Source organism: Zootoca vivipara, chromosome 7 (genome assembly GCF_963506605.1).
Source record: "Zootoca vivipara chromosome 7, rZooViv1.1, whole genome shotgun sequence".
In the NCBI taxonomy this organism is placed as follows: domain Eukaryota; kingdom Metazoa; phylum Chordata; class Lepidosauria; order Squamata; family Lacertidae; genus Zootoca; species Zootoca vivipara.
The window spans coordinates 70,935,382-70,955,951 of NC_083282.1; the positions used below are offsets into that span (position 1 = coordinate 70,935,382).

Here is a 20,570-nt window from a genome sequence, read left to right on the forward strand (position 1 = left end):
TTTATGTCCCTCCCCATCCCCATGTAGAACTCAAATGGGCCAGACTTCAGTGGGTTCGACCATCTGTATGCCAGGGAGACAGTGAATCGAGAACATTTTCCCCTCACATTTCCCTTTCTGTGCGCAGATAACTTTTTGAGTAGGCAGAACATTCAGTCAGGCACTTGCCCACCTCCAGTCTACAGTGGTACAATCCAGATTAGTTTCACTTTGCACTGCTTCAGCAATTCAATTTAAAAAATGGATAAGAAGAGATTTTGGCCATACTCCTGAACTGGAGGAAGCCAAGACAATTTGGAGAAGCAGCAAAATGTTTTCAGAAGGAGGTTAACAAACCTAGTATGCAGAATTCCACAATGCATCAGTAACAGGAGAGATCACTCTGGAATGTGCATGATTCTAAATATCATGAAGAAATGATCCACATAATGCTTTTAATCCTCTCTCTTTTTATCTGTTTGGTGTAAATGGTACGCAGCGTCTGAAGCTACTGTTTAGAATTTACAGGGAATTTTATTTCAGAGCTGTTTTGGGACTGAATGCCCATCATTTGTTCCCTATTACCTTGGAACGGGGTGAACCAAGTCTGGCATGAGGGTAACTTGGAGCTTGGTGGAGCCAGTTTAAACTGATTCTACCTATGGAGCCCGTAAGGTAGCTCTACAGAGTCCCTTTCCTCTTTCTCAGATGAGGACCCCCCATGGTTGGGTGCTTACAGAAACAGGCCTGGGATTTTTATTTTTATTTCAATTGTTGATAAGTTATCTTCACATAACTGAATTTGTGTCCTGGACTGGCTTTTAAAAAACACCTCTGAAGTGTGATTTTTTAAAAAATTATTTTACACCCTGGGAGGATTTTCAGTTTTCCTTTCTGCTGAGTAGAATGTGGATTGTTCACCACACAGTGATTGTTGAAAGGCAATTAATGAAGCAATCAGATAATTGCTTTGTTGTAGAAACCCATTTTCCACCACTTTGGTAGTGGTGGTGGGATTCTGGACTGCATTTTGGTGGAGCCCAGCTATCAATTTCATTGTGATTTCTTTTGCCTTCCCTCCATATCTATGAAAAATGTCACCCTTGATAATACTATTGCTCCCCTCCCAGTACAATTAAGCCAATTGCTCAACACTCAAATCAGTTTTTTTCTTTTAAAATCCATTATTTGCCAAATTGAGGATGAAGAATGTTGAGCCAAAGTAAAGGCAGTTCGACTGAAGAAATAATATCATGCTTTCTTGCCTTTTCTCCATTTTAGAGCAGTGATGATGGTGTCCTTATGCAAAATTGGAGATATTTTATTGTTTTTAAAATAACATTATTTATATTCCCAAAATTTTGCCTCTTGGGAAGGTTATAAACTCTTGAGAACCAATTATTCTTCTCTACTGGCATGTATGTGTGGGGATCTTGTATAAATAAGGAACTGCAAGAAATCTAACACACATTCCATCTAGCCTGAAGGACAAAAGTGGAGATGGGGATCTTTTCTGGCTTATATGGATCCCAGAGGGATTCTAGAAGCCTGCATTTAAATGCAAGCTAAAACACATACTGGTAACTACAAACTCCTTTTAGCTCAGAGAGAAGCAGAAACTCCTTAAAATGAATCCCAACTCTTTCCCCATGAAAACATTAGACATCCTACTAGATTCATCTAATTACAATTGCAGAATTGTTATGAACGCAATAAGAAGGAAAATCAGAAAGAAGGTTAAGTTCAGATATAGGTTAGGCACATATCCCCCCCCCCCCGGTGTTTAAATAGTGCGAAGGCTTGATTCTTAATTCACCCCCCCCCAATGTGTGGTATCTTTAAATTACCATAATTTGAAATGTGTGACACAATTAGATTAACTGAGAAAGTCACATATCAATAGCTTGCTTCACTCATATGACATCTGAGTGATACTACAGGATTTTAAGGATGTGTGAAGGTTAACAAGAGGATGCAGGCAGCCTGATCTTCTGCTGACACATCAGCTGTGGCACAACCTATGTCTCTACCCCTGAAGTAGCAACTTAAGAACATAAGAAGATTCATGGATCCCACTGCCAGTACTGGACCCCCACCCCACCCTCTTTTTGTCAACTGTACCATTGCTACCCTAATTTCACTCACACCTGCTTGTCTTCATTCCTCCTCCTCTTCCGCTGACCAGGTATTCTGGGAAAGATGGACAGAAGAATGCTTCCATTACTCCAGATTGTCACTGTCAGGGGATCTCCATACAGGGAGCCTCCGTCTCTGCTGTTGACCAGCACCTCGCCCAGTGAGAGCAGCAGCAGCAGCAGCGGGTCAGGTGGGGGGAATGAGGAAGTTAGTGGGATGGAGGAGTCAGGGCTCAGCTATACTAGAGAGCCATTGCAATGCCCTGACCAACAGGTGGAGGGGAACAGGCGGCCCCTTCCAGCGCCCAAATTAAGGTCACCAAACGTAAGGTCGGGAGGAGGCTTTTCGGGGTGCCCAAACTCTTATGCTGGGCACACAACAGGAAACGTCCACTCTCAGATTCTGCGAGTGACTGAGAGGTCATGTTTTCTGCTATCTCTGCACTGTAAATACTATGCACAACAAAACTCTTAAAGACAGAGCAGACTTGGGCATCTTTACTCAAGAGTAGCCGCAACAGCACCATTACAGTCACAGTGACAAAAAAAATATATCATAGAATCATAGAATCATAGAATCATAGAATCATAGAGTTGGAAGAGACCACAAGGGCCATCCAGTCCAACCCCCTGCCAAGCAGGAAACACCATCAAAGCATTCCTGACAGATGGCTGTCAAGCCTCTGCTTAAAGACCTCCAAAGAAGGAGACTCCACCACACTCCTTGGCAGCAAATTCCACTGCCGAACAGCTCTTACTGTCAGGAAGTTCTTCCTAATGTTTAGGTGGAATTTTCTTTCTTGTAGTTTGAATCCGTTGCTCCGTGTCCGCTTCTCTGGAGCAGCAGAAAACAATCTTTCTCCCTCCTCTATATGACATCCTTTTATATATTTGAACATGGCTATCATATCACCCCTTAACCTTCTCTTCTCCAGGCTAAACATACCCAGCTCCCTAAGCCGTTCCTCATAAGGCATCGTTTCCAGGCCTTTGACCATTTTGGTTGCCCTCTTCTGGACACGTTCCAGCTTGTCAATATCCTTCTTGAACTGTGGTGCCCAGAACTGGACACAGTACTCCAGGTGAGGTCTGACCAGAGCAGAATACAGTGGTACTATTACTTCCCTTGATCTAGATGTTATACTCCTATTGATGCAGCCCAGAATTGCATTGGCTTTTTTAGCTGCTGCATCACACTGCTGACTCATGTCAAGTTTGTGGTCAACCAAGACTCCTAGATCCTTTTCACATGTACTGCTCTCAAGCCAGGTGTCTCCCATCCTATATTTGTGCCTTTCATTTTTTTTGCCCAAGTGTAGTACTTTACATTTCTCCTTGTTAAAATTCATCTTGCTTGCTTTGGCCCAGTTGTCTAATCTGTTAAGGTCATTCTGAAGTGTGATCCTGTCCTCTGGGGTGTTAGCCACCCCTCCCAATTTGGTGTCATCTGCAAACTTGCTCAGGATTCCCTCAAGCCCATCATCCAAGTCATTGATAAAGATGTTGAACAAGACTGGGCCCAAGACAGAACCCTGTGGCACCCCACTAGTCACTACTCTCCAGGATGAGGAGGAGCCATTGATGAGCACCCTTTGGGTTCGGTCAGTAAGCCAGTTACAAATCCACTGAATGGTAGCATTGTCTAGCCCACATTTTACCAGCTTCTTTACAAGAATATCATGGGGCACCTTGTCAAAGGCCTTGCTGAAATCAAGATAGGCTACATCCACAGCGTTACCTTCATCTACCAGGCTTGTAATTCTGTCAAAAAATGAGATCAGATTAGTCTGACATGACTTATTTTTCAGGAACCCATGCTGACTTTTAGTGATCACAGAGTTTCTTTCTAGGTGCTCACAGACTGTTTGCTTAATGATCTGCTCTAGAATCTTTCCTGGTATTGATGTCAGGCTGACTGGGCGGTAATTGTTTGGGTCCTCTCTTTTCCCCTTTTTGAAAATAGGGACAACATTTGCCCTCCTCCAGTCTGCTGGAACTTCGCCTGTTCTCCAGGAATTTTCAAAGATTATTGCCAGTGGTTCTGAAATCACCTCTGCCAGTTCTTTTAATACTCTTGGATGTAGTTCATCTGGCCCTGGAGACTTGAATACATCTAAACTAGCCAAGTATTCTTGTACTACCTCCTTACTTATTCTGGGCTGTGTTTCCCCTGCTGAATCATCTGCTCCATATTCTTCAGGTCGGGCGTTGTTTTCTTTCTTGGAGAAGACTGAGGCAAATCATTTTTTAAAAAACAACAACACCAAGAACACTAGTTCTCAGAATGCAGCTCAAGATACCATGAAAACCTGTGAAAATATGTGTCCCCTTCAAAACTTCCCTCCAATACACACACACACACACACACACACACACACACACACACACACAGCACAGAAATGCAGATGGCTGTGGCTATGAGGCTTACAAATTTATGGTTAGTGTAAATATCATCATCGTCTTCAATAAGTTCCACATAATTGTATTTCCAAATTCAGGGAAATGACATTAATGCTGCAGGAGAGCCCTCATCATGCAGTCTACATCATTCAGAGTGATGCCTCTTAGGCATTTTGAACGTTTGACTCATAGGAGAGAAGCTTTCAGAGGAATAAATAGAGAAACCTTAATGAACTGTATTAGGTCTGCCATTCACATCTAGATAGGAAACGGAGTTAACGGAGCATCCATATAATGCTTCTCAACACACACACACACACACACACACACACACACACACACACACCACACACCTTTCCTAATACATCACTCTGCTGGGGTCCAGAGCTTGTGTCTTTACATTAGCCCCACCACTGTTGCAGATGCTTAAAGGATCAGACTTAAAGTATCCATTCTGCACCATTTTAAACATTTATTTATTTACAAAAGTTACACTGCCTATCGGATTCATAGTTTAAACATTTGTGCAGGCATGCCTACAATCATTCCACATCGCTACATCAAGTGTCTCTCTTTAGCTCTGTCACCTATCAGTTTGCTTCCCTGGCTGATTTTTAAAATGCAACTGTGATCTCTCTTTTTTTCTTGTAACCCATGGCTCCATCTGCTCAACATCCTCTAGTCATCACATCCACAATCATCTGCCTGCCTGCCTTGAATAGTTAGCTACCTGCCACTTTGGAATAGATTCTGTCTGCGTTCTGAGGGGGTGCATTCTGTGTGATGTGTGTTATAACCCTTCTCTGCCTGGATTCAATGAATCACTGGAAAAAGTGAAACTCTACATTTTAAAATCTCTTTCTTAATCAGCAAGGCTGCAGTTTTGATTTATTAAACACTGCAAATAGTGTTTGTGTGAAGAATACACCACACTGCAGCAAGGGAGTCATAAAGGCTCATTGGGGACATTGGAAGTATAAACTGTTTTACACTTTGAGGTAGTTATTTATGAATTGAAGTCAGGTGCAATGAACCTTTGGCCCTCCAAATGTTGCTGAACTACAACTCCAATCAACCCCAGCAACCATGGTCAATGGCCAGGGGCAATGGAAGTTGTAGCTCAGTAACACCTGAAGGGCCAAAGCTGCCCCATATCTGACTAAAGTTATCATGACTTTACTTCAGCTTGAAGACTGATGCTGGCAACTTCAGTTGATCTGCATGTGCTAGCCATAACAGTGTTCTATATCCTAAGAAGTCTTCCTAGGGGTGTGAAGATAGTTAGGCTTTTAGATCTGCAGGTTGTTTACGATGATCTCCTTGAAGGATGAAGATGTGGTACAGTGGTACCTCTAGTTACGAACTTAATTTGTTCCGGAGGTCCATTCTTAACCTGAAACTGTTCTTAACTAGAGGCATGCTTTCACTAATGGGGCCTCTTGCTGCCTCTGCGCCGCTGGCACACGATTTCCGTTCTCATCTTGGGGCACAGTTCTCAACTCGAGGTAACTCTTCCAGGTTAGTGGAGTTTGTAACCTGAGGCGTTCGTAACTCGAGGTAGCACTGTATCTGGATATATAGAGTCTGTAAGGTCAGCCGTTGTTATTGATTGACTGAATGAATCAACATTATGGCAAGGGGATAATAACTTGCAAACTAAAACTGCTAGCCAAGACAGCTCATATTTGAAGCACTGGGACAGATGTTATGGTGGCAGCCTGTCTAGGTAAGCGTAGCATTCCAACTTTTGCCAGAAAGACTCAAGGCTATCACAAGGCATTTTACTGCCTGAGGCAAAGGAGAAGGTAGTCCTCACTCAATTTACGGAAGTCAAACTAGACTGAGAGCTGAATCTTATGTCGACACTGGTTACGAGACAGCATCTTCCACTGCATGTGAAGTCAGCAGGTTAGATTATTATTATACAAATTTATATTTTTTTTTTTTTTAAATATATTTTATTAATTTTCCAATTAAAACCAATTATATCACATTCATTATTTCAAATTATACACATATATATATCAATCAAGCCGAATGTTATGCCAAATCGTCTAAAGAATTTTTTATTTGGGTTCCCATGCTTCAAGAAATTGGGGATTCCTCGCAACCGTCCACTGCCGTCTTTTTTCTAAAGTTCAAATCGTCCTCCAAGTTCATAATAATCCAGATCTTCCCCTTACAGTCACATAGATGTTTTCCACTTTCAACCGATTGTTTCCTAGCTGCTGAGATAAATATCATACAAGGTTTCACAAATGTTCTTTCTCCTGTGTGGGTTAATCAGTCCAGCCTCCCCATAAATCTTCTTAGTCTGGAGCTCCCTGTTGCGTCGAAGCAGCGCCATCTTAAAAAGCTCAAATCACTTTCGTTTTCTCTCATAGCCATGAAGATTAACGATCTTTATGAAATTTACAGCCTTTCCAGGCAGAAGACCCAAACATCAAACCATAAACTCTTGGTAAATTAATGGATCTCCTTGCCCTATAGCTGAACTTAGCTTCAGGTCGCTGCTCTAATTCAAAGTGCGTCACAGCTCATAAATCCTCCGAACGCGTCCAGGACTCCTTCCGTCCGACTAGGGGGGGGGGGCTTTTCTCATCGGCAACTCCACATCTTTAAAAAATATGCTCAGTAACAACAGTTTATAAAGTTCAACTCACACAGTCTTTTGCTTCTCTTTCACTCCAAACAAGCCAGGACATCGCGTCTGGGAAGGTACGAAGTCACTCATATGAATAAAAATAAAAAAAACTCAATTCCCTTATCGCTCCGTCCCCATCAATCCTTCTTCCAGATGATATACAGCCTTTAACTCCTCTCCCTCAGCAGCATAGATTTCTCAGCAGTAAACAGCGCTTCTTCCCCTCCTTCTGAAGTATGTCCATAGATTTAAGCCTAATTATCTTCTTTAACCATGGAAATCCCCGCCATGCAGATTAGCGTCCGGGAGTCCTGGCCCTCGTAAGTGCTTTTCAGCCCAAGCTCCCCCCACTCCATAAACAGTCGGAGTGGGTCTGGGGGCATCGCGGGCCAGCGGCCCCTCTCCGTAACCCCCGGAGAGGGTAGGGGGTTGCCATTTACTCCCCTAGCAACCGCCAAATTCCTTACGAAGGTCAGAGGGATGGAAAACAGGTCCGCCATTCCTGCAGGCGGAAACCGGAACCTCTATTATTATACAAATTTATAGACTGCTTGACAACATAAGACCATCAAAGTGGTATACAAAATAAAAACAGAACAGAACACACAAACAAAAGTTCTAAAAATTATAAAATCCACTCAACAAACTCTTTTAAAAAAACCAATAAAATCAACCATATAAACTCCAAAAACAACAAAGCAGAGTGCAACTCTGAGGCATATGATCTTTTCAGCGGTTCTGCATCTGAGAAGGGGGTGAGACACTTCCTTAGATATCCTTGTCCCAGGCTTAAGAGGCACACTGCAATTTATGTGGCACACATCTCTTTTCCAACATAGGGACTCAAAGAAAATGACCAAGGCAGCAGAGAGTGCTACACACCCACCCAACCACCAGCACCCATCATGATCGATGCCTGCATCATTCTGCCTATTGAAAGGGCCAGTCCTGGAAAGAACAAGCCACCAGCTTTTGTGGGTCATGGACTGTATGGTTCCACTAGCATTTAGAAGCTGAAATATTGGGGGTATTTCAGTCTGGGTTTCCTTGGCTGCCCCAAATGACAGGATTGTTGATAAATATCTGCAGTAGCTTCCCCTCTTCCAAATCTTCCATTCTAACGTATTTTGCCTCTCCTGGTTGTCAAACAAAGAATGAACTTCACGGGAGTGACCACTTCACTTCTGCACCACATGAAAATCTGCCCAATACAGCTTTATACTAATCATATATGTTTAGAAGGTAGTTTTCAGTAGGATTTACTTCTAGGTAAGTGTAAGTGCCAGGGGAAAACAAATGCTCATTCATTAAGGACACAACTCTGTACACTGTAGGGTCACCGCCATGACCCTACAGTGTACTATTAAATTGCTCATTTTTTTAAAAAAAACAAGTTATAATCATAATTATGCAGCTATGCAATTACCCTAAAAATAAAACAAAATGAATTAATTAAAGATACCGTCAGGAAGCAGGAAATGCCTCCTTAAATAGGTGATATCAGTAATGTCTTGCCTGGGATTGAAGGGCAAAGGAAAGGGGGAAATGGAGGGGAGATGAGTTTCATGATGACCTAGGTCCCTTGCTCCCCCACCTGAAATCTAGTAAGAGGTGAATTTCCTCTCCACACACGCACAGTTGTCAAACCACATATTTCCTCCCTTTTCAGCCACAACATGGCTTTAATTATCAATTTCTTGTTTCCTGGTGGTGGATTATTTCTAACTTATTTATTTGCAGTGTGGGAAGTTTCTTGTTCATTCATTTATTATTAATTTGGCCATAATTGCATGATTTATTTTTAAAATTGTGTGTGTGTGTGTGTGTGTGTGTGTGTGTGTACATACACACACACACACACACACACACATACACGCAAACAGGAAAAATCTCGGAATCACTGTGAACCAAGAGATCTGAAGTAGAGCCTGAACCAAATTTGTGTTCAGTGCATACTCTCAGCCATCTCATCTGGATGCTCTATAACAAGCTGAATGAATAAATGATGACCATTATCAATTAAACGCCTTATGTGGAATCAACCAAAATGATTTTTATGATGCATCACCCCCACTCTGTATCTGTTCAGCCAGATAAGTAACTTCAGGAGTGGGAAATTCCTTCCAGTTTTCTGTACCTGCAGGCAGTGTAAACGGTAAGCTGTCTCTTAAAAATTACAAGGTGTTATATTTTTCATTGTGACTGCTGCTCTTTTATTTTCATAGTAACTCACAAGATCATACAAATTCCCAGAAAACAGTTTCCACTGAGGTAAGATTCAATGTGCAGCTTATTATCTGCCTTCACGTGCTCGGATCTGCAACACACCTGTCATGCCAGTGAAACAAAACAGTATTGTCTTAATTCATTTGCAAGCCATTTCCCATGTACCGATCTGCCATGTGCCTCAGCTGAAATGTTCAACACTAATGCCTCATGTAGCTGAGGATTTCCTATGCCCAGACATTGCGGGGAAGAACAAATTGTGGAAGCCTTTTAGTGACAAGTGCAAACAGCCACCAGAGACTCAGCTGAAACTATTCAACTCAATTTCTTACTTTGACCCAAACCACTTTTGAAAATCATGTTTCCAGATGTGAAAGGCTCAGCACATTAACCTTGCTGCAAACAGCCAGCCCTCTGCCATCTGTTTTTACAGCACAGACAACCGATAGAATTGCTATAGTCATAGAAGTGGTTGAAATGAGATGCAACAGGCAAAATCGTATTCTACCATAAAAGATTTTTTTTCCCCAATGCATCAAATGGGCCTTTCAAGAAAATTATAGGCAGGAAACGAGATGGAATTTTAGTATTCACATTTAATCCCTTGCTGTCATAATACAGAGTTCAGGACCTAAGTTTTGTACAAGAGTTCATGAACTTCATTTGGCTACCTTCTCAACACTGCTGATTTTTCACTTCCCCTGTTTTATATTGGTAATGATTACCCCACTCTTGAGCACACAGGACTCTCAGAGTGGATTAAAATTAAAGTAATAATGATATCCTGCCCACAGGCAACCCCATCCCTCCAACCCCAGTTCTCTGCTATGGCCATTATCCATTATGATGTGGATAATGATCCCAAAAGACTATTATTTCACTTAACAGAAAAGCTCAGGGAAATCTGTATGCAGGCCAAGAGTACATATTGTAAGGACTGTGGGTTGCTTCCAACCCAGAAAGGATTTCTACCAACAACAACTCAACTCATACAAAAAGAGGATATTTGTTTTTCCCTAGAGAACCAAAGGAATTACAGTGAGAAGTAAAATGACTAGATGTGGTCTGCAGGCCTGAAGATTCCCTAATAACCACACAAGACGTAACCGGCTCAACTCTTGCAAAATAAAGTATAATATTCACTGTATCATATAATATATTTCAACAGAAATAAATCATAAAATTCAATAGAAAAAGCAGAAGATCCAGTGGATCAGTTCATTCTCTAATCAGTTCATGGATCAGGTCCAAATAAGTGTTGGTATCTATTTCACCTGCATCTGTTCATAAAGTCCAAGCAATCCACATAACTAGTAGTTACAGTTCCACAGAATCCTTTCCCAAAGACAAGGATTTCCGGAATATTAACCTTGTTTCGCCATCCTGGGCTTCATCAGTAGTACAGGTTCATATGTGATGTAACAAGATAGTGGATCTATGACATACTAGTAGGCATCTACCCCACATTCACCACAGATGGAGGAAGTACATCTTGCATCATCTAACAATCAATTCCCCTTACCTCATAGAGTGTAATTATCCCATTAGTCTCATTTGGTGGCTTCCACTGAACGTAGATCTTTTCTTCAAAAGGTCCACCCTGAATCGATTCAAGGGGAACAGGTCCAGGAACTAGGAAGGACATGAGAAAAAGCAGTTATTTTTTACAATACTTATACCTTCTTCTTCTAAAATTTTCACCCACAAGAAAGAAGTATTCAGAATTGTTTAGGTCATCTACTTAAATAGGGCATTCAGGCTAGTTGCAAGATTGTGATAGAAATATTAATAATAATAATAATAATAATAATAATAATAATAATTTGCCTCCTTTGCATTTTTGTGGCTGTCTGCGTGTGTGCATGTGTACACACTGATAGTCACAACTTGTGTTTTCAACCATTTTAACATTTTAAGTCATTAGCGCTTTCTTTTTTCCTTACCATCCTCCTCAGTTTGAACTACCAGCTCTTCACTCTCCATCTTGCCCTCTGGGTTTGAAAGAGCCAACCTCAGTCGGATAGTCATGAAAGGGCGCAGTCCCCGCAAAGTATAGTGTGATGACGTCTGAATTAGTTCCTCCGCCTCATATTTCTGCTGGTTGAACACATACTGATAATGGACTGTCAGGTTATAGCTGTGGCAACGAGTCACAGCATATCCGAAGGGCTCCCACTGCAAGGTCAGCTGACGTGATCGGATGTCAACAACCTCCACATTCTGTGGACCATGTACAGGATCTGTGGAGCAAGCATGCGGTTTTTAGGTAAGTAGGCATCCAAAAGGTACACCTTTCTCTCTTCTCATATGCTAAGTTTGCTGGTAGAAATAAGTTAAGTTTACTTAAATAAATAATAGTTGTTCTATTTAAGTACCTGATGAAAAACTCAGTTATTTTGGTCAGGGACACAATTAATTATAGGGAAGAAAAGCTGAAGGACTCATAGGACGGGATTGCCTGGGTCAACGAATGGTCAATAATGTCACTTATTATATTTTTGTACCACAGAAGTTGCCATTTGAATTTCTTCGTCAGGGATCAAAACGTCTTGGGTACTCTCAGGGGAATCATGAATTTATATTATAAAACAGTTTAATGTACAAAAATCTTGAAGCAGTGTACAAAATAATGAGAAGCATACAATGTGTAATAAAACAACACTAGCAGAAAGCAAAATTTCATACCTGTACCATGACCAGTAACAGATGACTAATATCACTAGTATGAAGATGCAGAAAACTTTTAATACCAGAAATGTATTTTTAACTTCACAACACTCCTATTGTTTCTACAACAATGTGTGCAAAATGCTTTGAAGAAATGACAATGACCGTGTAATGTGTTGCTTGACTCATTCCGTGAAGCCTATGCAGACATATCATCTGCAGACATACCTGTATTAGCACAGTGAATCTTCTCCAGTCCTTATAACATTGTTGTTTGGATTAGGTAAATAGTTTCCTTCCAGCACTAAGGTGCATTAAGAATGTTTGGTGTACACTAACAGGGCTACTGAACTCATTTAAATAGATGTCCTGGTGCTTTTCAGCCATCGTTCTTGTATGGAGGTGTTGTAAAATTTAAGCTGGTTCCTATGAACCCAGAGAAATGGATCTTGACCCAGGGAGAGCTCAAGGATCCAGGCAAGCAGACGAATTTAAGCGTCTCCTGCCCACCAAATAACAGAGACCAAACCAGGACGTACGAAGCAAGGCACTTTTATTTTTGCTGTTGCAACAGGGTCCTTCCTCTCACACAGGAGAACAAGGAAGGAACCCCAAACAAAGATGTCTTGCCCTTAAAAAGAAATTTGAAATTGGTTTCAGCCCACCCCCCAGAAGCATCATCCATATGTCACAGAAGGGGTGTAGCCCAAGACCCCTCTCCCTAGATTCATCATAGGTACATCATGAAAGGGGAGGTCTGGTGGCAGTAATCTGAGCATCCTGGACCCTGCCCCCTGCCCCCAAAACCTAATCAACAAAATTGAGAGATATTTACATTTCCCTGTTTCCCAGCCAAGTTAATCACACCCTTTTGTCTGGCAGTCAGGTATCAGGATGCCAGGGATTATCACTTTAATTCCTGAGACAATGAGAAGGTTCCCCCCACCCCCCTTCTTCCTTGCAGAGGAACACCTGGTCAGAGAGAGTCAAAATGGTGTCAGAAAGGCCTGTCTTCCTGTGCTGCTTCAGACATGTTTCTGTACATTCATGTACATGTTTTATGAACCATTATTATATATATATAGATATGACCTCAAAATTCTTATAACAATCCCCCATTTGGGGCTATAATTTTTCTTAAAAATTGTTGCCCCACAAAAGAATAACCAGATGTGTTGTTTTAGTACTTTGGGAGAAGCATTTCTCAAAAATGGTCTATGTATTACACTTAACAGGATGGTCCACCAATATTGACTGGAAAGTGCAGTTTGCTTGTTTACCCTTTTGTGTGTTCTTCAGGTGTCAAAAGCTAGCTCTCCTCTGGTTGCACACCTCCATCGTGGCACAACAGCAACAATCCCTGGTGAATCCCCTTAGGGCTTTCATATTGACCATGTCGCCTGGCACTCACCATAGCTGCCACAGGTTTGGACATGTCATGAGAGAGATGCCTTTGCCTTGGGCTTTCTATGGGCCTTTATTATAGGCTCTGGCCTTGCACTGTAGGGAGTTGCCCAGTTGCTCTTAAAGGAAGAAAGCTACTTGCACCTTGGATACACTTGCCCAATTAGAACTGAAGCCAAATTAAAATTTATACAGCCCCAAAAAACATGTCCAAATTAGTCAATTTTAACTCTAAAAGGGATCATTCCTGTTAAATCAAGACATAAATACCTTCATTTATCTGGTGTTTCATGGATCTTGGGGCTTATTCTTGGTAAAATGATTTAAAACAATCTAAAATTGTGTAAGAAGGCTGGCACACTGCAGAGTGCCAGGTGGGACAAGAAAATGTGGTCATAAATTGATCTTAATCTAAATACTGGACTATGCAATATCCTGATCCTAAAAGGCATACAATGCATGGCAATAATCCAAAAAACAACAACATTGGGACACTATACATTAAACATAAAAAACAATTAAACACAAAATTGGTTCACACACCCCCTTCCTTGTGGAAATAACATACTGTCAGACATAGTTCAATGTTTCTGTCGAATATCACACAACATAAAACATAATCATATATCAGTTGTATGTCTTGAGGCCATCATGATCTTGAGACAATTCCGGCTGCTTTTAAATCCTAGGGCACAGAGTCTTGAGGTCAAGGAGAGAGAATGTCCTTGCAATTCACTTTCCCCCTTTGTCCCAAAGTCATTTGACACATTTCAGTATTCCTATATAACACATAATGCACAAAACCTTCAAATTATTAATTATACGGCATTTGTATATCTTGAGGCAATCAGGTGAACTTGAGATAATTCTTGCTGCTTTTGCATGTATCTCCAACAAGGGGGTTTTCTTGTCTGCCTTCGAGTCACTGGGAGGAAGTTAACAGTACTTCTATAACAGCACTTCTAACCTTGCTGAAACGTTATAGCTTTCTAGGTCCTCCTTCTTAGGTTGTGATCAAAGAGATAAAATGTCAATTTGGTTTCCTGTAAAACATCCTTTTGAAAATAGGCCTGCAGGGGGTTGGGGCCTGAAGATATAATTAGTTAAAAAATAATAATGATAAATAGTATAATAATGATCAATAGTCAAGAAAGGGGAGAATATTCTAGAAATTTCTTCTTGGGAAGCTGCAAAGAATATAAGATCATAGTTATTTAATTACTGCTGAATTCCACGTGATGGACTGGTGGACATGCCCCAAAATATAACAAAACAAAACACTGACATATGAGGAACCAAAATAAATAAATAAATGCTAAAACACACAATTTCTAATAATGAGCATCTCAAATGAAAATAAAGAGTAGCAATCTAAAGTTGTACAAGTATGGTTAGATTAATTTCATAGACATAATGGAAAAACTGATTTAATAAATGAAAGCAGATTATTTGCAACCTAAAGAGAAGCATCAAAGTAAAGGAAATATATAAAACTATAGCGGGAAGTAAACTAATACAGCAGGGATTTAAGCTCGTTTTGCAGACTGTAAGGAAAGAAATTACTGTTTGTATCTCTTCACTACCCCCCCCTTTTTTTTTTTTTTTTTTTTTTGCTGTGGGAGAAAGGAAAAAATAACACTTGTTACTGGGGTTTAGTCTTCTTAAAGGTTCACATATCCTTTAGAAATGTTCTTCCTGGGAAAGCTGTGAGAATAATTTTTGCATGTTAGGTTGGAACTTTGCAAGGGGGGAGGTTATGCAGGAGTTAATGCTTGGGGTGAAATGCAAATGCGAGATAAATATCTGAAGGTGCTTCCTGAATACCCATTGGAAAGGGGGAGCAGACCCTTGGTTTGCATAGTCTGGAGTTTTTTCTAAGCCCTTGACTAAAATCACAATCAGTATCCTGTTGAAAGGGGAAACAAACAACAACAAAAAGTACTCAAGCGATGAAAGTACTCAAGCGATGAACTCAAAGTGGGAGTGCTGAGATATTTACCTCTGGAAAGAATTTTGCATATTAGATTTGGAATGATGGTCCAACACTTGACCCTTTTGTTTTCTCAAGTGACCCCCTGGAGTCAAAGACACATAAGGAAATTTAAATTTAAGTTTCATGTGCAAAGCATAACCTTGAACCTCTTAATTAATTTATAAACTACTCAAGAGACAGACTTATAGTAGTACTCTGCTATTTATACCTGTGGAAAGAATCTGGCATGTTAGAGATTTTTGGAACTTGGCAACCACTTAACCTTGATGGACCAGTAACACACATGAGGTTGTTTTCCCTCAGTGGTTCAGAGCTTTACATTAAGAAATTACTTCTTCGCCCCTTAGTTAAAACCTCATTTTTCTCCTCTATTTTCCTCTTCAAGCTGACATAGCCTCTGTGCATGTACAGAGTTCATGATTCGGCAGTCTATTATACCATTTTTTAAGGTGCTGCACCTCTTGACAAAATTACCATCTGAATAAAGGAAGGGAAGGGGAAAGAGTAGATTTTAAAATAGGGTTAGATTTTACACAGAAACCCAGCAATTTACACTTCCACCAAACCAGCAACAAAAGTGGTGAAATTAAATTCTTTGGTCAGTTTAAATCCATTTCTTTAGCTTTTGTGTCCTGAGATATTTCTGACACCTCTTATTTCCTGTTCCTTGCTGCTTAGGAAGCAGGCTTATAAATCTTAAACTTTAAATATATAAAACTTCAATATCCAGGCAACCCAATATTTTCACCAGAAAGCTGCAAGAAAAGTTTGGTCAAATTAAACTCCTTAATGAAGACATGGCACTGATTAGCCATGTTTACTGTACTATATAAACATCTCATACCCCAGGCAAAACATCTCATACCCCAGGCAAAATAAATCTTGATTTGCCCCCTTTATCTACAGGGTTCGGGGTGAATTCGTAATTGCAAATGTTTTCGTTTGTTTGTTTGTTTTTAATTAATTTATTACAGCCATGGCAGACTAAATTCTCTGCCCCCTTATCTATGGGTAATATGGTCATAGAGCCAGAATTCATAAAATCATTTGCATTCTTGTTGATTTTCAGCCTTACCAATTCCAGACAAAATTTTCTGGCCCTTTATTTACAGGGATGGTCAAGGCTCATTCTGCTTGATTATGAATTTGTATGTGCTTGAACTGTTGGCTGGAGTTTTGCAGTTAAAAAAAATAGCTGACAATATGGTGGAAAAAATAACACCAGACATTCATTTTCAATGCATGATATACCATCTCTACCTCTTTCTGAATGGCACCTCAAACTCTTCATGCCAAACTTTAAAAATCTATCTTTCCATCCTTCTCCACCAAAGAGTAATGCTTGACTGAATTCAGGCCATTTCACTATACCACCAGGGTTTAAACTCACTTTTCAGTGCTTACAAACACATTTTCTCTCCCTCCTTTTTGCAAGTTTGGAAAGGGTTGGAAGGGATCTTGAGTAATCTAGTCCACCCCTTCTGAAATATGGGGATCTCAACACTATCACTGCCCTTAGGATACACATACATTTGAGTACAGACGCCTGACTGGGAAGGAAACACAGGCTATGCCCTATCACGGAAGCACATGTGTGTACTAAGGGAAAAATAAGGAAGGGGAAGATTAAAAGTACCAACGTTATATAGAAGCCTTTAGCAAACCTTAAGATTGGATAAACAGTTTAAGAGGGAATTTACTTCCTTACTAAAACCATTCTGTCCATTTGAATCAAGGTTAAAGTGACTCAGATAGACATTTGCTGGCTATGGAGCCTCTACTTTTAATAACATTTCCCTAGAAGGAACACCATATTCCATAGTCACATGGTGAAACATTACATACAGAGCACATGGCTCCCTTGTGACACAGACCTTAAATATTGTGAGTTCACAAACAAACATTTCAAGGTTACAATCTCCCTTTTCCCTTCCCGCTCCCCCTTTCTGTACAGAAAGGGGTAGGTATGCACATACACCCCTCTTTTACTCTCTAGAGAAAGATTGGGAAATGTTCAAGACTTTCATATGTGCTTAGACTTTAAACCTTAATAGAGAAAGTGATAAAAACTTATATAATCACTCCATAAAAACAACAATTACACTCTTGTTCCAACTCTGAAAACCAATAATCTTTCCTTGCCAGAAAGCAGAGCTGGGCTGAATTTCAACCCATCACCACATCAGACACATTGCCTTTCACATAGCTCTAAAATGGGGGTTAGAAGGGACCCTGAGGTCATTTAGTCTAACCCTCTAAGATACAGGATTCACAAGATTTGAATGAAAATACCAACTTTATACAGAACCCTTTAGCAGATGAGTTTTTTCCTTAAGAGACTGATATTAGGAGCCCAACAATAACCCTTCTATCCAACACAATTGAAGTTAAAACTAGACTCAGATAGACAATTCCTGGCTATGGAAGCTCTACTTTTTTGACAAACAAATCACCTTTATTGGAATAGCTGTTCAATTTTCCTTTAGTCAATATTCCTCTAGTCACTTGGAGGAAGACTCCCTTTTAGAGCCTCTCTCAATAACAAACATTTGCACACCTCATGAAGTGAACATTTTCAAGTTTCAAAATATTTTCAAAGCATTGAGCAAGCATTTTCAAACTTACTACTCTTTATTTTCCTTCATCCTGCCCCCCCCCTTTTTTTTTTTTTGGAGAGGAAAAAAATGGCCTTCTACAGCCTCTTTAAAACAAACCTTTACACACTACCTCCACTCTTTTAAATATTTGCCATGTTTTTGGGTTGATCAAGCCCTTACATAAGATTATTTAAGCAAGCTTGCATTATTATTATATTATTTTAAACTATGCATGCTTAAAAAAGGCAGTCTGTGGGTGTCATGGCCAAATTCTAAACACAAACCCCTAATTTCCTAAACCTGGATTACATCTCTCATTTACTTTAAGGGGAACAATGAACTATAGCAGACACAAGGAACAGACGCACATACACTTAACAGACAACACAAACATGTAACATGCAAACATATATAATTTTATACCATAACATACTTTGTAGGATTCCTCACAAAACTTTTCTCATTCAGAGTTCACCAGGGTTAATTTTAAAGCGGAGATTCACTGTATGTTAAAGGAACCTCCTGGTAGCCATTTCCCCTCATCTGGGTGGTCCATAGTAAATCGGACCCAATGTTTTTTTCTTACAAAGTTTTTGCAATTGGTTCCCTTCAAGCTTGTCCGCCCCGGGGATTTTATGCCAATTTAAGAGAGCGAATTGGAGTGGACTTTCATCCTCAAAGTCCTTACCGGAGCCAAGCCTCAGCTGTGCTTTGCCTCGGTTGGGAGTCTGGGAAAGGAATTCCTTAGAGTGGGTTGCACCCATTTTACTTCTGTCTTTTTATACTGCAGTTCTGGGTCCCCGACCCTGTTCCTGGACACTCTTAACTTCCCGAGTCTATGACTCACCCCCACGTCCTAGTGGTGTTCCTGCCTGCCGTTCGCGTGCACTAACTACTAGGCGGCCTGGTGCAGCTAAAACCCTATTGGAACCCTCCCACTGGTCATCAATTGCCTGAGGGTTCCACAGCAACTTCCCTGCCTCTTACACACTAAACTCAGATCCTACTGAACGCTTGCCTATGCAATGCCAGGTCGGAACTGAGGAATAAAAGGTTGGAAAAGAACGGGTGCACTTGCGTTCCCTGGTCATGGGTCATACCCAACAATGGGTCGCCATGGCAGGGGGGCGTCTTCACCCGAAGATTAAGAGCAGAGGAATAGGAAACAGAGCTGGGATAGCCAGATTCCCAGATTGGTAGAAAAGGCGACAGTTTGCTCAGACTTCTGCTCAGTTTGGCAGAAGGGAGCTGGGACAGTCTTTCTAAGCACTGCGTTTAACGTAAAGACTGTTGCCCTGCACCTCAGTTCTACTTTATACCCGTGCCTTGGCAGCCTTGCTGCAACTGAGGTCCAAAGAGGAGAGTAGAAAAGGATAGTTCAAGCGGAGAAATAGATTTTTAGTTGCTGTGGTTCTTAGCTCACCCAAAGTGTCCCCTTTTAATACTCACGACCGATCCTTTCAGTCAAATCCCGTTGTCTCCAGCTTCCAACTGGTTCCTGAAGAAAAAACAGCCTTGTCCCTTTAAACGTTGCTTCGTCCTGGGGGTCCCGCTTGGACTCTCAATTACTACCAAGTGCCTCGGGTCCTGAGGTTGGTTTACCCCCCTGCAAAAGAGGCAAGGGCGCGCTGGGCTCCCCTTCCTCAGTGAACCCGGAGCTCAAGGCAAAACTGGGTCCCCGAAGTGGTCGCCAAATTGTTGTAAAATTTAAGCTGGTTCCTATGAACCCAGAGAAATGGATCTTGACCCAGGGAGAGCTCAAGGATCCAGGCAAGCAGACGAATTTAAGCGTCTCCTGCCCACCAAATAACAGAGACCAAACCAGGACGTACGAAGCAAGGCACTTTTATTTTTGCTGTTGCAACAGGGTCCTTCCTCTCACACAGGAGAACAAGGAAGGAACCCCAAACAAAGATGTCTTGCCCTTAAAAAGAAATTTGAAATTGGTTTCAGCCCACCCCCCAGAAGCATCATCCATATGTCACAGAAGGGGTGTAGCCCAAGACCCCTCTCCCTAGATTCATCATAGGTACATCATGAAAGGGGAGGTCTGGTGGCAGTAATCTGAGCATCCTGGACCCTGCCCCCTGCCCCCAAAACCTAATCAACAAAATTGAGAGATATTTACATTTCCCTGTTTCCCAGCCAAGTTAATCACACCCTTTTGTCTGGCAGTCAGGTATCAGGATGCCAGGGATTATCACTTTAATTCCTGAGACAATGAGAAGGTTCCCCCCACCCCCCTTCTTCCTTGCAGAGGAACACCTGGTCAGAGAGAGTCAAAATGGTGTCAGAAAGGCCTGTCTTCCTGTGCTGCTTCAGACATGTTTCTGTACATTCATGTACATGTTTTATGAACCATTATTATATATATATAGATATGACCTCAAAATTCTTATAACAGAGGTAATTTAGAAGAGAAAAGTAATTACAAGGAGACAAAATTGCATTCTCTTTGGCTTTCTGTGACCTCTGCAAAATGTAACCTGGTCATAATTTACTCAGATTTGCTGCCTCATTATGCA

General features: G+C 41.0%; 1 protein-coding gene across 1 annotated transcript in view; it reads right to left on the reverse strand.

Moving 5' to 3' along the window:
• PTPRT (protein tyrosine phosphatase receptor type T) overlaps nt 1-20,570 on the reverse strand; it is a 585,629-nt gene that overhangs the window by 156,775 nt on the left and 408,284 nt on the right. Inside the window, exons 8-9 of the mRNA XM_060277267.1 lie at nt 11,328-11,624; nt 10,907-11,016 (exon numbers count right to left, since the gene is read on the reverse strand). Of these exons, the coding sequence (XP_060133250.1) occupies nt 10,907-11,016; nt 11,328-11,624 (407 nt within the window). The remainder of the gene's footprint in view (nt 1-10,906; nt 11,017-11,327; nt 11,625-20,570) is intronic.